Source organism: Neoarius graeffei, chromosome 12 (genome assembly GCF_027579695.1).
Source record: "Neoarius graeffei isolate fNeoGra1 chromosome 12, fNeoGra1.pri, whole genome shotgun sequence".
Lineage (NCBI taxonomy): Eukaryota > Metazoa > Chordata > Actinopteri > Siluriformes > Ariidae > Neoarius > Neoarius graeffei.
The window spans coordinates 58381390-58397240 of record NC_083580.1 but is presented as its reverse complement, the minus strand read 5'-3'; the positions used below and the strand labels follow the sequence as shown (position 1 = coordinate 58397240).

The 15851-nt window shown below is 43.1% G+C and overlaps 1 protein-coding gene across 1 annotated transcript in view; it reads left to right on the top strand.

The window, feature by feature from the left end:
- Positions 1–15851, top strand: part of rb1 (retinoblastoma 1) — a 123360-nt gene that overhangs the window by 29106 nt on the left and 78403 nt on the right. Inside the window, exons 7-9 of the mRNA XM_060936128.1 lie at positions 3782–3889; positions 4017–4153; positions 11474–11551. Coding sequence (XP_060792111.1) covers positions 3782–3889; positions 4017–4153; positions 11474–11551 — 323 coding nt within the window. The remainder of the gene's footprint in view (positions 1–3781; positions 3890–4016; positions 4154–11473; positions 11552–15851) is intronic.

Genomic DNA, 15851 nt, shown 5'->3' with positions numbered 1-15851 from the left:
TGGGTCACTGCACATTTGCTGTGGGTTTAAACACCTCACTGTGTTTAACTCTGTTTTTTCTACCAGAGATCCTGTTCGAAATTCAGTCTTTTGTTTTTGGTTTGGTTTGATTCGGACTCGCATGCGCTTCCCATTCAGTATACATGCTTATATTGCACAACATATGGTATTGTGCCTTCTCAGTGCTCTCTATGTTCAATAAAATGCTGTTTTGGATGAAAAGTAATTGCTTCCATGTGATACGTACCCTTTTTAAAATTTTTTTTTTTTTTTACCTCCGCTAAGGAGGTTATGTTTTCGGTAGCATTGGTTTGTTTGTTTGTTTGTTTGTTTGTTGGTTTGTCTGTTAGCAACTTTATGGAAAAAGTAATGAACGGATTGCTCTGAAGTTTTTTCCAGAGGTGTGACTGTTCACAAGTAACAATCCATTAAATTTTGGCGGTGATCCGGATCACCTTCTGGATCCCGGATTTTTTTAAAGGATTAATTTTTTCCCTATTGAAATGAATGGGCGCACGATGCAAAAAAAGATTTTTCCTTCTGTAGGCCAAACTGTAAGGTGTAAAGTCATAAAACTTGGTACACTGATAGAGGAGTGGACCCTGATTGATTTCATCAAGTTTCATGTTGGTACGTCTCACGCTGTAGCGCCACCAACTGAACACAGTCTTACATGCGTTCATGCACGTAACACTTGATCCGTATGTCTGATTTTCATAAGTCTGGTGCCATTGGAATCCTTGGAGCCAGACGATTCCAATGCACCCTATGACGTCATTATCCACATCATTAGATTTTCCGCCATTTTGAATTTTGTCCAAAGTGAAGGTAGAGTGACCCTGGCCGCATCTTTTGTCCGATCATCACGAAACTTGGCACACATGATTTCCAGTCCATGCCTAATGAATGATATTCGTTTTGTTCTCATACGTCGACGCGTTCGCCCATGGCAGCCAATCAAAATCGATGGCGAAGCCATCAAACAGGAAGTGAGCTCATATCACAGAAACACTTTGACTTATCAAGACCATATTTAGTGGCATGACTTTGGACACCATCCAAACTACCCTCATCAAATATGGTGTCATTTGGCCACTAGGGGATGTCACAATTAGCAAAAACGTATTTTGGCTCATATCTCAGAAACGCTTTGACATATCAAGACCATATTTGTTGAGATGACTCCTCCCCCCCGGAAAATTTTTTGATAATAGATGCTCAGGTGCATTTTCAGGGTCTCTGAGAGGTTTTAGATACATGATTATAGGATAGATTTTACCAGTGCTTCACTGATTTCTGACCTAAATAGTATTAACGTATACACATTTGAAATTTCACCTTAAAGTTCATCATGCAAGTTAAACTGTTTTGTTATAGATTACTTGGGTCTATGATAGATTGAAACTCTACGGGGATCCCTTAATTATCTATGATCAAGTAGCGTTGTAACAAAAATGTGCATGAGAATATGACCAGTGGTTTGCTCCGTCTTGCGCAATCCAATGAAGAGAATCGATCATCATGACCTCCTGTTGATCACAAAGGGATCTGAACCTCAGAACTGCCACCTTAAAGTGCTGATGACACGTTTTTGACATCTTTGGCGATGTTTTATAACATAAAAAGTAATTCCCGATGATCCATATATTAATTCACGAAGGCGCCTATTTTACAAGTTATGATAAAAAACGCGGCTATTTGGGCAAATTTGACGGGGCTGCAGCACCCAGGAGACGAAAGAGGAGGAGGAGCTATATGACATCAGCGAAAGAACCTTCCTCCTAACTTACCAGTTTATTGTTGATGCGACAGGTGTTCAGTTTGTCATTATTAGTATTATTATTATACATTTTTTTATATATATATATATATATATATATATATATATATATATATATATATCTTAGTTATTATGCCTTCGCGTTGTGTTGCCGGCTTTTGCTCCAAAACCTACAAGGATGGGGTAAGTTTATTCAAGTTTCCCAGAGATCCCGAGCTGCATGCGAAGTGGGTGAAGCAAGTCAGGCGCACTCGTGACAAGTAGGAGCCCTCACCAACATCCGTCCTGTGCTCTTGACACTTCAATTTGGATTGTTTTGACACCCTTCCCAGCTTAAAAGAATCTCTTGGGTGTTCAGTTCAGCACAAACGTGTGTTACTACCATCAGCAGTGCCTACACAGTGTTGCCAGATTGGGATTTTTCCCGCCCAGTTGGGCGGTTTCAAGTGCATTTTGGTGGGTTTTGAACATATTTTGGGCTGGAAAATGTCAGCAGTATCTGTTGCCAGATACTGCTGAAGTTTTCCAGCCCAAAATGTGTTCAAAACCCACCAAAATGCACTTGAAACGGCTCAACTGGGCGGGAAAAATCCCAATCTGGCAACACTGCCAGTATTCCGGACGGGTTCTACTAGTAGCTATGCCGGATCCAAAGACAGTCCTCCTGTCAGAACATGTGTTGTGAAACGACATAAGATAAAGGTACGTAGAGCTATAGATTCTACATGATAATCATAAATGTAATCATAAAGTCGGCGTGATATCAGTCATATATTTGCTTGTGAAAGCTTGCGGCTTTCATGTAACTGCCGCCTAGTAATGAGAGACAAAGGGTAAAGAGGGTAGGCTATCATAGATTCTATTCGGAAGAGATCAACACAATTCTAGACTCCCAGAAGAGGAAGAGCTAGCACTAGAGAGTTCACCGGCGTTTTCATGTGCCATTTCCATTGAGTAGAACCATAGGATGTCTATGAGTAGAACAGCCAGTGAACCGCAGCGTGTTCTCCCGCTGACGTCACATGGCCGCGAGCCACGGACCCAGTTTTCTTGCGCTGTGCAATTAAAAGTTGGATATTTGCGTAACAACAGCTTCTTTTCACGTAATTATAACAGAAATCTAACATTTGCCATGTTGTATAGTTTATTTAAGAAATTGCATAGAGTCATGTTCGTGTCATCAGCCCTTTAAAATAAGTTGCTGTATTACTATAACTGTAATGATTTAGAATGTTTCTGATGCAATTACCATAATATATGTAGAACTAAGATACACTGAAAAGAAAAGTAAGGCAACTGCATATTATAAAGTTTACATTTAGGCACTTTATTAAATGGACTAGATTAAGATTAAAACGTATTTAAAGGAAAAGAGAACTTAATTCATACATTTAAGTTTGCAGAAAGATTATGTACTTATAAACACATTCATGGATGATAATAGACTAGGTCAAACTTTTATGATTAAAATCAGTCGGCTTTGTCCATCTGGTGCGGGACAACATTGGCAGCCAATGAGATCGCTTATAATGAATCGGAAACTTCCGGGATGTCTGACGTTTTCTTTCGATGTTTTTATTGGACGGTTTGAACACGTGATCTTGACGCAGCCGACAGATTAGTTTGTTTACATCATACCACGCGGACATATCACTTTGACAGAATCAACTCAAACATTGGGAAAAAAAGGCCGCTTGTTTAACACAAATATCAATCAGTATGTAAATGGATCTGCTATTTGCTCTCCTATGTATCTAGTTACTTGTGGGTAGGAAATTTAACGTATCGGTATAAATCTAAGCGTATCGGATTTTAACTAAAGCGACTAAGCGTATCGGCAGGCAGAGCAAGCGTATCGGGCCTGACACGCTAAAACACTTTGGGGAAAACCATGCAGTATTAGGAGAAAGTATAATGGAAGTGACGAGGGTCTTTTAGTCTTGTTGTTAAAAGACAATCTGCAGCCTTACAGTACATCTCTCTGCATTTGTGGCTGTTCAGGAAGTGTTCTGCAGATGGAGGATGACCTGGTGATAGCCTTCCAGTTACTTTTGTGCGTTCTGGAGTTCTACGTCAAGCGCTGCCCGTCCTTTCTCCAGCCTCTCTACAGTAAGTGAGTTACACTTGATCCTCCATTACAGAAAATGATTTCGATCTCCCAGTGGAAGCAGTCTGTATTTCCGCTGTATTAGAACGTACCTGAATGACTGACCTCCTCTTCTCTCTTTCCAATCAGAGTCCGCGATCAGCGAGACGATACAGAGCCCTCCAACTCGGACCTCGAGGCGGAACAAAGCCAAGCCCCGTCCTTCTGAGATGGACATGCAGTTGCTAGAGACACTGTGTAAGGAGAGCGACTGCAGCGTAGACGAGGTTAGCAGAGATGCCTTCTAGTACGGATTGGCCGTATTTTGTACGGAAAAGTCACATAAATGCGATGTTCTGGCAAACAGTGGTATTCTGTACGGAATTATTATAAAGTCTTAAATTCCAGTGAGTTGTTTTTAAATGTCCAAGCGACTTTTTCAATCCATGCGCGATTCACGGCTATTTATTTTTACGACAACCACACATGCTGTGTGTGACATGCGCAGATTCCGCACATGCTGTGTGAGGCATGCGCAGATTCCGCACATTTGTTCGCGCTATTTTCGATACGGTAGAATGGCCGTGCATTACACCCAGTCAAAAGGGCAATGGATACGCGCACTGCAAACTGTGTAGAACTGACATTAACATCACTCATGGTGGTCGCGATGACTGCACGCGGCATGTCAACTCCAAAAAACATATGGAGTACGCTGAAATGGCGAGTCAGGCGGAAAGTAAATCTGGGGGTATCCAGCAGTTTTTTACGAAATCTGTGGATGAAAAGACACGGAACGTGACCCGTGCTGAAGCGGTGATGGTTGACCTGTGCTTGGAGTTGAACTTGCCAATTAGTGCCATGAAATGTGAGTTAAACTTATTCGGTTTCTTTTTACATGTCTGATTTTATTCACTGAAATATCAAACACTGGCTGTACTTCTTTAATTCAAAGTCTTTTCAGTGTTAAGTACAAATGTACATGTAGTATGATCAAAAACAGAATTTTATGATTAGTGCTGTTGGGATTGTGGCAAAAACAGTGGAATGATCAATTTTTAAATGCAATTATAAATGTCATTTTATTCAATGTCTCTTCTGAAGCATTATGCTGAAGTATTTATATATTGGGACATTAAGATAACAATGTCGGACTCTCTTTGGCATGAAATAAGAAATTTTTTTTAAATTTTATTAGAATCCGTTAACAGGTAGAACATTTTGCCAGGCAATATAATATAATACTTTTGAGGAGTTACATTCAGTACCAATGATTGGTAGTCAACCGTAATGTCTGCAAACAGGGAACACTATTGTATTTAGAAAAATGTGATATATTGTATGCTCGAGAAATTTGTGGAGTGGAAATTCAGTTGAGATGGCTGCTCGTGTTTTTTTTATTCAATTCACACAAAACAGTACTTTTTAATAATTTAAATGTTAAACATATTGGTATATACACCTCTTTATAATGGAAATGCGCATAAATTAATGTTACTGAAAGTCATTCCAAAATACTGAAAAATGTTTTCAAGAATACTGAAATTCAAAATTTGGGGTAGGCATCTCTGGGTTAGAAAAGCTGCATGCATCTGTGGTGGTTTTTAAATAACCTAGTGCATAGTACAGGTATTTAAGAGGTTGCATAAGCTTATGGCCCTTTTCCACTACCCTTTTTCAGCTCACTTCAGCTCACTTCAGCCCGACACGGCTCGCGTTTCGACTACCTCAGAGCAGCACGACTCAGCTCGCTTCAGCCCAACTCAGCACCCAAAACTCGCACGGTTTTGGAGTGGGGCGGAAGCGAGCCAAACCGAGCCGAGTGGGGCTAGGGGCGTGAGGAGACACTCCCCTGTGCACTGATTGGTGAGGAGGAGTGTCCTCACATGCCCACACACGCCCCACGAGCACGCTGGGACCTGTAAACACCGTGAACCCGGAAGAAGAAGAATTACGAATTACGAGAATTTCTGAAGCCTTATGCGCCTCGCCTCATCTATACGCTCTTGCCAGTATCTGTTGGCGTTGTCGGTGACAACAAGCCACAGCACCAAGACCAGCAACACTAACGACTCCATGTCCTCCATGTTTATTGTTTACTATCTGGGTCGTGAGACTACCGCTTAAAAGGTCACTGATGTCACTGTTTGCGCCGCCTAACGACATCACGTGACGTCCACCCACTTTCGCTAACTCCACCCAATGTGTCCACCCACTTCCAGCCAGCACGGTTCAGCACGGTTGTAGTCGAAATGCAACCCCAACAGCCCCACTCAGCTCGACTCAGCCCAACTCAGCCGCGTTGGTAGTGGAAAAGCGGCAATAATATACTCTCGGTGAGTGTTTGCAGGGTCCCTCCCCCCCTTCCCTGGTTGTTGTTTGGGGGAGGGGGGTTTTTGTGTTCTTTCCGGATATCTAAATTGCACTTTTTTGTAAAAATAAGAAATGTGTGGGCGTTTTGCTTTTTGTGAAATGTCGCCACAGTTAAGAGACGAGATTAAAGATAAAGCCAGACACGGGACATTGCCATACAGTGTGTTAACAGACAGAAGAGAAATCGATGAGTACTTCCTCAAGCAAAGTTTTTCTAAGTCACTTTCTATTGCTTTTTAACAGTGTAACAACAAACTGACCAGCATGAACAAGGGCTGGACAAAAACAAAAGTCCCAACCTAAAATATACAAGAAAGAGGAATAAAAACAAAACACAAACGGTACAATACAAAGCCTGCACTCACAAAAAAAAAACCCATTTTATTTATGTATCAGTGTACACAGAGTATGTATTTTCAGAATTTCTCTCACTTCCTTGACTCTGTCACCACACCACTTCCTATAGTATCGTACATTTTTTTTCACAGTCAAGACACGACATTCACAGAAAATCCGTTGACAGCATTTCTCCAATCAACCATTCAGTGTCCTGTTCATGTAGGGACCCCATATTGTTATAAACACCTCCTCTCTGTTGTTCAGCCTGAAAAGCAGCTGCTCATAGCTAGCTATTTTGGTAATTTCCTCCAGCTGTTCATTAAATGGGATGATGCTTATTGATTTCCAGTGTCTAAAAACAACCCAGAGTAAGGGCTATCTTACACCATACAGTCTGCTGAGGAGATGATGATGATGATGATGATAACTTCACCCCCTCTGTTATTACATCCAAAATGCAGAGAGCAGGGCTCTGCACTGCAAAAAAAAAATATCTTAAGCTAGTATCTCACTGGGCTGCGACAGCCTGCGACAAATTGCGAACGTCATTTGCGAGAGAGTTTCAAAAGTGTCTTGAAACATTCGCAGGCCTTCTCAATTTCCTTGCATGAGTCGCAAAGTGTCGCTCCTTCGTCGCTGAAATTTTGAACATGTTCGAAAAATTCATGCGACAAAATTTCTCTCAAAATAGCCGCAAATGTGTTGCAAAGCCATCGCGAACCCTTCTCAAGTCAGTTTCCGTGAGGCTTCCTCTACTTCCCTGCCTGCAGAGGGAAAGCCGGGCTGCGACTAGTTGGAGACACGACAATTGCGGAAAAATATGCGAATATCAATTCAGTGTGAGTCCAAGTGAAAATTGTTGCTAATTCGCATATTTTATCGCAGTTGTTGTGTCTCCAACTAGTCGCGGGCTGTCGCAGCCCAGTGAGAGACTCCCCTTAGCAAGTGAAAAATATCTTGAAGATAATTGAAACGATCTAGCATTTCCTATTCGAAGAATACAAGACACCAATTCTGAGATTGCAACCAACTTATTCTAAGATGTCTTATTAAGTAATAATAATAATAAGTTCAATTTATATAGCGCCTTTCACAAACCCAAGGACGCCTTACACAGGAGTTACCAAAAAAAAAAAAGCCACACTAGGAAGAGTAGTGTGAGGTAAAGAGAAAAGTTTTCAAGTTAGCTTTGAAGGAAGAGAGAGTGGAACAGTCACGAAGCGATTGTGGTAACGAGTTCCAAAGTTTAGGAGCAGCAACACTGGCATCTATGAGTGGCAGATCATTCAATTTAAAACGTGGAACAGTCAGAAGTCCACAGACAGAAGATCTGAGGGAGCGGGAGGGACAGTCCAAATTAATTAGCTCACAGAGATGGGAAGGGGCGAAACCATGAAGAGCTTTATAGGTTAAAAGCAAGATTTTGTATTTGAACCAAGAAATAATTGGCAACCAGTGCAGTTGCTGTAAAACAGGAGTGATGTGAGCAGTGCACTTGGTGAGTGTGAGGACTCTTGCTGCTGAGTTTTGGATGTACTGCAGGCGATTTAGCAATGTGGCAGGGAGACCATAAAAGAGAGAATTGCAGTAGTCAAGACGAGAAAAAATAAACGCATTGACCAACATTTTGGCATGAGTCTCCAAGAGAAAAGGGCGGAGACCTGCAATATTGCGGAGGTAAAAGAAAGCATTCTTAGTAATTAGTTTAAGATGGGGTTCAAACGTAAGGGTGAAGTCAAAGAGAACTCCAAGGTTTTTTATAACTTGGGAAGGACTAATAGACACAACATCAACAGTAAAACTGGAGAAGTTCAGAATCTGTCTTTTGGTACCTACTAATAGAACCTCTGTTTTGCTGGCATTAAGTTTAAGGCAGTTTTTATGCAGCCATTGCTTAAGGTCAGTGATGCAAGTCCTTAGCAGCTGAACAGAGGCTATGGAAGGGGTGATAGTGATGTAGATTTGAATGTCATCAGCATAACAATGAAAGTTAAGGCCATGGTTACGAATAATCTGGCCTATAGGAGAAACATAATATAAAAAGAAGGGGACCAAGGACAGAACCCTGAGGCACACCTTGAGCAATAGTAGCAGTGGATGATTTATGAACACCAATAGAAATAAACTGTTGCCTGTTTGCTAGATATGACTGAAACCAGGCTAAACCTAAGCCAGTAATACCAAAAGAAGATAGTCTGGAAATGAGTATCTCTTGATGTACAGTGTTAAAGGCAGCTGTGAGGTCCAAGAGAACAAGGACATTGAGATGACCAGCATCAGTTGAGAGCAGGAGGTCATTAACAACTCTTAAGAGAGCAGATTCAGTGCTGTGCAGATTGCGAAAGCCTGACTGAAAGGGTTCATAGAGGTCATTATGAGCAAGGAAAGTATGAAGCGGAGAGGCTACAACTCTCTCCATTACTTTAGCTAGGAAAGGGAGATTTGAAATGGGTCTGTAATCGGACAGTGAAAAAGAATCTAGACCAGGTTTCTTTAGTATTGGTGTAACAGAAGCAATTTTGAGGGAGATTTAGTGCCTAAAGCAAAACACTGATTAATGATATGAGCAATATAAGGGGAGATAGCAGATACACAGGATTTAAGAAGTGCAGTGGGTGCAGGGTCCAACAGACATGAGGAGGACTTGGTCGTAATTTCCAATACTTTAGAAGAATCAACAGGAGAGAAAGCAGAGAGACAGCAGTCAGCTTGATGAGAAAAAGCTACTTGCAAGACAGAAGAGTGAATTTCAGAATGAAAGTGTTGGTAAATACTGTCAATTTTATCCTTGAAAAAATCCAAAAAAGCCCGACACTGAGCAGGGGAACTGGGAGTGGTTAAGGAAGGAGGCTGAAGTTGTTTATTTATTGTATTAAATGGAGTTTTGGGTCTATGATTGCCACTCTTAATGATGTTAGCATAGTAGGAGGATCGGGCAGCATTAAGAGCATCCTTATACTTTGCGATGTGTTCAGAGAAGAGTGAAAGATGAATCGTAAGGCCAGTTGTCTTATAAAGGCGCTCTCGCCGGCTTCCCTTGGCTGTCCATGCAGCAAGATAATTTCACTAATATTAAGTAATTTGCTCCTCTCATTCAGTTTTCAATTTTTTGCAGAGTGAGAGAATTCTGTTTTGAGGAGTAATATTATATTTTCCCATAAGTTCTCGAGCAAAGTTTTTAACATAGCACATTTTCACCCTCAGCAAAATGTCATCCGGTTGCCAGTGTGTTTTTGTTTTGAGCTGTGTAGGCGCAGCACGGTGGTGTAGTGGTTAGCACTGTCGCCTCACAACAAGAAGGTTCTGGGTTCAAGCCCAGCAAACCCAGGCGTGGGCCTTTCTGTGTGGAGTTTGCATGTTCTCCCCATGTCAGCATGGGTTTCCTCTGGGTGCTCCGGTTTCCCCCACAGTCCAAAGACATGCAGTTAGGTTAACGTGAGGCGACCTTGGGCTGAAGTGCCCTTGAGCAAGGTGCTACTTAACCCCTGACTGCTCCCCGGGCGCTGTAGTATGGCTGCTCACTGGTCTGGGTGTGTGCGCGCGTGTGTTCGCTGCTTCAGATGGGTTAAATGCAGAGGGTGAATCTCACTGTGCTTGAAGTGTGCATGTGACAAATAAAGGGTTCTTCTTCTAGCATAAAGATATTAAAGTCTGCCGAACGTCTTTTAGAGCCCGACCGGTGAATTGGTATCAGCGTTTATAACAGCCTGTAAATGACGATTAAAAAAGAAACCGAGATGGAAGATGAATCCTTCAACCATGTTATGAGGTAGTGTTGTGTAATTTGTCCTCCAAATGGTAATCTTCAACTCCGCTGTTGGTGACACGTCTTTGAAATGACACAAATTGCAACAATCAGCTGCCCCAAGGAATATTAAAGGAATATCATTCCTATATATAAAAATAATGATTGGTTACACCATTGAGGTGCAGTGTATGACTGACCGTGAAACTTATGTTTAAAGTGCATATTCTGGACCAATTTTGTTTGTTTTTTTTATATGAAAGAATGTCCCTTTACACACTCATCTAGAAGGGTAATTTTGCACAAGGCCATCTGTCTACAGCAGAAAAAAATAAAATAACAAAACCCGTCTGGAAAAATCCCAAGGGAGTCTGGAGCCAGATTCGTGACGTTACCTGCGGAAGCGCCAGCAGGCTGCGCGAGCTTTGCACGGTTTCAGTGCACAGCCTGTGTAGACCAAGCGCTCCCATTTCTCTCTCATTGTCCGGTCTTTTGGGAAACGATGAGTACTAATCCCATCATGATTGGTGTTGCTACACCCTCCTACGATACATCTGTTAACCATTTTAATAATTACGTGATAACGTTGAAGAAATTTGCAGAAAACCACCAGGTCGTTTTCTCATAAACAAACCAGCGCTGACGTAGGATTCAGAGGGAGGTGTCCTGCATGCAGCGTCACGAAAATCAATGTTTCTCGGGAAATCCAAATGCCAAGTTTTTTCAGAGGCGGACCAATTCGCCTCAAATGGCTTGATTTTCAACTGAATTTTTTTTGGTATTGCGCAAGGTAAAAAAATTGCAGAGAATGCAGAATGTTACAGATATTTGACCAAAGTTTAATATAAAATAGGAGAATTGCATTGATCTTGCTCCTGAATTTACCCGTGATATGCACTTCAAACAAAACTACATCCCAAAAAGTCAGCAAGGAGTAGGAGTTTTCTTTCAGGTTGTTGTAGTCTGGACACAAAATCCGCTTGTCCAAGGCATCTGGACGACTGATTTATCCACCCCTTCTTTATTGCTAGGATAAAGTGAACTTTTGTTTTTGCTTCTTAAGTTGAAATGTTGTCACATGTGATGAACTGTAATATCATCATCGGTGCCTCTTAAAAGCATTTCATCATTGTGCTTCTTGTAATTCCAGGTGAAAAACGTTTACCAAAGCAGTTTCTGTGCCTTCCTGGACTCCATGGGCTTGTCAGGATCACAGGAGCTTCCAGCAGTAAGTTTCATCCTGCTTCAAATAACTGATCTCCTCAATGGAGGTTTGCGTTTTCTGAACTGTTCTGCTAGATATTTCACTTGAAATCAGAACACCCCCCCCCCCCCCCCCCACTTTTGGAGGGGCAGATGAAGGGAAGAAATGTTCTTGCTTGTGAGCAAGTATGAGGAGAGTTGCATCACGTTAAATTGACACCATTTCGCTGCCAATATCCCATAGTTGCAGTATAACTAAAGATCACGATAGGTCTTTTGTTTGTTTGTGGGTGGGGTGGTTTTTTTTTTTTTGGGGGGGGGGGGGGGGGTTGTTTGTTTGGACGTTCACTGATGCGTGATGCGGCGTCCCTCTTTAATGGTGGCTGCATGCATTCAAGTCACACAAGCTCAAGTTCTCTTCATTTTCTGCCTACAGAGTTCCAGCAAAGGCAGCCAGTCTCATCACCAAAGTTATTTCATTTTTATGATCATGACAAATATAATCTAGAGTGTAAGCTAGGGTAGTTAGTTATCCAGTACTGATATTTATCCTTCGGGGTCAAAGATGACCATGACTTCAATTTGTTGGGGGTCCAGAGGTGACTGATGAAGCCAGTCCGGGCTTTGAAGGTACCTCCACATGTCAGCATTCCATGTGCCAAGGTTGAGTACCTTCACTATCTTTTTGTTGTATTTTGATTGCCGAGTGGGATCCCTGCCAGCTGCAGTGTGCTGGCCAGGGTGAGGTGAAGCAGGCTATGTTTGGGGCACCTTTCTAGCCCCTTCCTCCATGGAGGTGAGCAGAGCGAATCCTAAACAGGGCTGCTCAGACACCCAGGGGGCTGCCGAACTCCGCTGCAGCATCGTTCCAGCAGAGAACGACTCTATGCCCTGGGCTGCCTGTGTGCAGGTTCGTAACTACAGCTTCCAGTGTTTCTGCACCTTCTGCTTTGCAACTTGCCCATTGCCACAGGACTTGAATTCCAAGTCATGGCTTGCGCGTGAACTTGTCCAGGGTGTACCCCGCCTCTCGCCCATAGTCAGCTGGGATAGGCTCCAGCTTGCCTGCGACCCTGTAGAACAGGATAAGCGGCTACAGATAATGGATAGATGGACTTGCACGTGACTTGGATTAGAGCGAGGGAGAGTTGTGCAGCCGTCCGCCTCACTGGGTCCAGCGGCAAGACAGAATCAAGACGGCTGCAGCTAGGTCAGGATGCAGTGGATGGCCAACAGTGTTCTACATGTTGCAGTGTGCCCTCATCGCACTCCACAAACGTTATGTTGGGTCCTCCTTCCTGCCTGTTGAACCACCAGGTGGTGGTCTCCTCCGCACAGTCTGCTGAGTCCAGCCTTTGGTTGTAAGCCTGACCAGGTGGAGTGAGGGGTTGCTAGTGCTTGCTCAAGGCACCACCCCAGGCAAGTGGAGGGAAGGAGATGCCTTAGTACTCCATTGTATGGTGGTCAAGCACGGCACATACCCACTGCCCTATATCCAGTACTAGATAGGATTGGGTAATGGGAACCCTGCTTCACATCAGACCACGTCCCACCATCCTGTTAATCATTTGATTTACAACCCCGATTCCAAAAATGTTGGGACAAAGTACAAATTGTAAATAAAAACGGAATGCAGTAATTTACAAATCTCAAAAACTGATATTGTACCGTATTTTCTGGACTATAGAGCGCACCTGTATATAAGCCGCATCCGCTCTATTTTTAAAAAAAAATTTAAAAAAAAGATATACAAGCCGCACCGGGCTATAAGCCGCAGATATCTATGTTGAAAAATTAGATATTTACTGCATGTACAGAACGATTTTGTACTGTAAATGTACATGTATGTACCTGAACAGATTCTTTCCAAACAGTGCCTTTTAACACGGCAGCAACTTTGCTGATTAAAACGGAACAGAACCAAGAGAAAATAACCGGTATTTATTTACCTTCATTTCTCCTGTGTTTGAAACCACAAGTCACTTTAATCATCTTCGCTGGATTTGAAAATAATTACCAGTTAGTAATTTGTCGTGCGTGTTCTATCTGCTAAAGATCTGCTAATTCTTCTTTGCGTTGATTTTTCGTCTATCTTATTTTTGATTCTACTTCCGGTTAGAGCGCCCCTAGCGGTGGAAGAAAAATCCACAGAATAGCCGCACCTTTGTATAAGCCGCATGGTTCAAAACCTAGGAAAAAAGTAGCGGCTTATAGTCCAGAAAATACGGTATTCACAATAGAACATAGACAACATATCAAACGTTGAAAGTGAGACATTTTGAAATTTCATGGCAAATATTGGCTCATTTTGGCGGCACGGTGGTGTAGTGGTTAGCGCTGTCGCCTCACAGCAAGAAGGTCCTGGGTTCGAGCCCCGGGGCCGGTGAGGGCCTTTCTGTGTGGAGTTTGCATGTTCTCCCCGTGTCCGCGTGGGTTTCCTCCGGGTGCTCCGGTTTCCCCCAAAGACATGCAGGTTAGGTTAACTGGTGACTCTAAATTGACCGTGAATGGTTGTCTGTGTCTATGTGTCAGCCCTGTGATGACCTGGCGACTTGTCCAGGGTGTACCCCGCCTTTCGCCCGTAGTCAGCTGGGATAGGCTCCAGCTTGCCTGCGACCCTGTAGAAGGATAAAGCGACTAGAGATAATGAGATGAGATGAGATATTGGCTCATTTGAAATTTCATGACAGCAACACATCTCAAAAAAGTTGGGACAGGGGCAATAAGAGGCTGGAAAAGTTAAAGGTACAAAAAAGGAACAGCTGGAGGACCAAATTGCAACTCATTAGGTCAATTGGCAATAGGTCATTAACATGACTGGGTATAAAAAGACCATCTTGGAGTGGCAGCGGCTCTCAGAAGTAAAGATGGGAAGAGAGCCCCCTAATTCTGCGCCGACAAATAGTGGCGCAATATCAGAAAGGAGTTCGACAGTGTAAAATTGCAAAGAGTTTGAACATATCATCTACAGTGCATAATATCATCAAAAGATTCAGAGAATCTGGAAGAATCTCTGTGCGTAAGGGTCAAGGCCGAAAAACCATACTGGGTGTCCGTGATCTTCGGGCCCTTAGACGGCACTGCATCACATACAGGCATGCTTCTGTATTGGAAATCACAAAATGGGCTCAGGAATATTTCCAGAGAACATTATCTGTGAACACAATTCACCGTGCCATCCGCCGTTGCCAGCTAAAACTCTATAGTTCAAAGAAGAAGCCGTATCTAAACATGATCCAGAAGCGCAGACGTCTTCTCTGGGCCAAGGCTCATTTAAAATGGACTGTGGCAAAGTGGAAAACTGTTCTGTGGTCAGACGCATCAAAATTTGAAGTTCTTTATGGAAATCAGGGACGCCGTGTCATTCGGACTAAAGAGGAGAAGGATGACCCAAGTTGTTATCAGCGCTCAGTTCAGAAGCCTGCATCTCTGATGGTATGGGGTTGCATTAGTGCATGTGGCATGGGCAGCTTACACATCTGGAAAGACACCATCAATGCTGAAAGGTATATCCAGGTTCTAGAGCAACATATGCTCCCATCCAAATGACGTCTCTTTCAGGGAAGACCTTGCATTTTCCAACATGACAATGCCAAACCACATACTGCATCAATTACAGTATCATGGCTGCGTAGAAGAAGGGTCCGGGTACTGAACTGGCCTAGTCTGGCTAACGCAACTTCAAAGCTCTGCGAGCATTTGGTCTGGCAAAGATATTAAGCCCAACCGTTTCCCAAAGTGCGTGGTTGACCCGCCTCCCTGAAATGCCTCAGTTTGCTACTGGTCGAAGCCAGAAAAGGCTGTGACGAAGCTTAAACCAATCACATCACTCTTTCCTCTGACGTATGTGACGCGACGGGGCTAACTGGTAGATTAAACTCTTACCGAAGCCGGTCGGGAGCAAGGCGAAAACGTCCTTCCTTTCAATAAATACCTTCAGGGCTGCTCTTTGCTCCGTTTTCAATGAGAACTTGCTCCATGTTCGTAATGTTTCTAGTGAATGAAGCGCTTCCGGCATAGATTCTGTAAACAATCTATGGCTTCCGGTCGCAGTTCTACTACGTCACTGCCTTGAACACGCCTCTACCCAGGGCCGTTGGAGATGCTCAAAGTTGATTGGCGCCCGATTTTTCGGGAGCTTGGAAGAGCTGTAGATAGCTTGCCTTGCCAGACTAAGCTCGCAACAGGCCCTCGTGTTACGTCACACTTGGGATGGGCGGGCCCAGGCTAGAACTGGCCAGCCTGCAGTCCAGATCTTTCACCCATAGAAAACATTTGGCGCATCATAAAACGGAAGATACGACAAAAAAGACCTAAGACAGTTG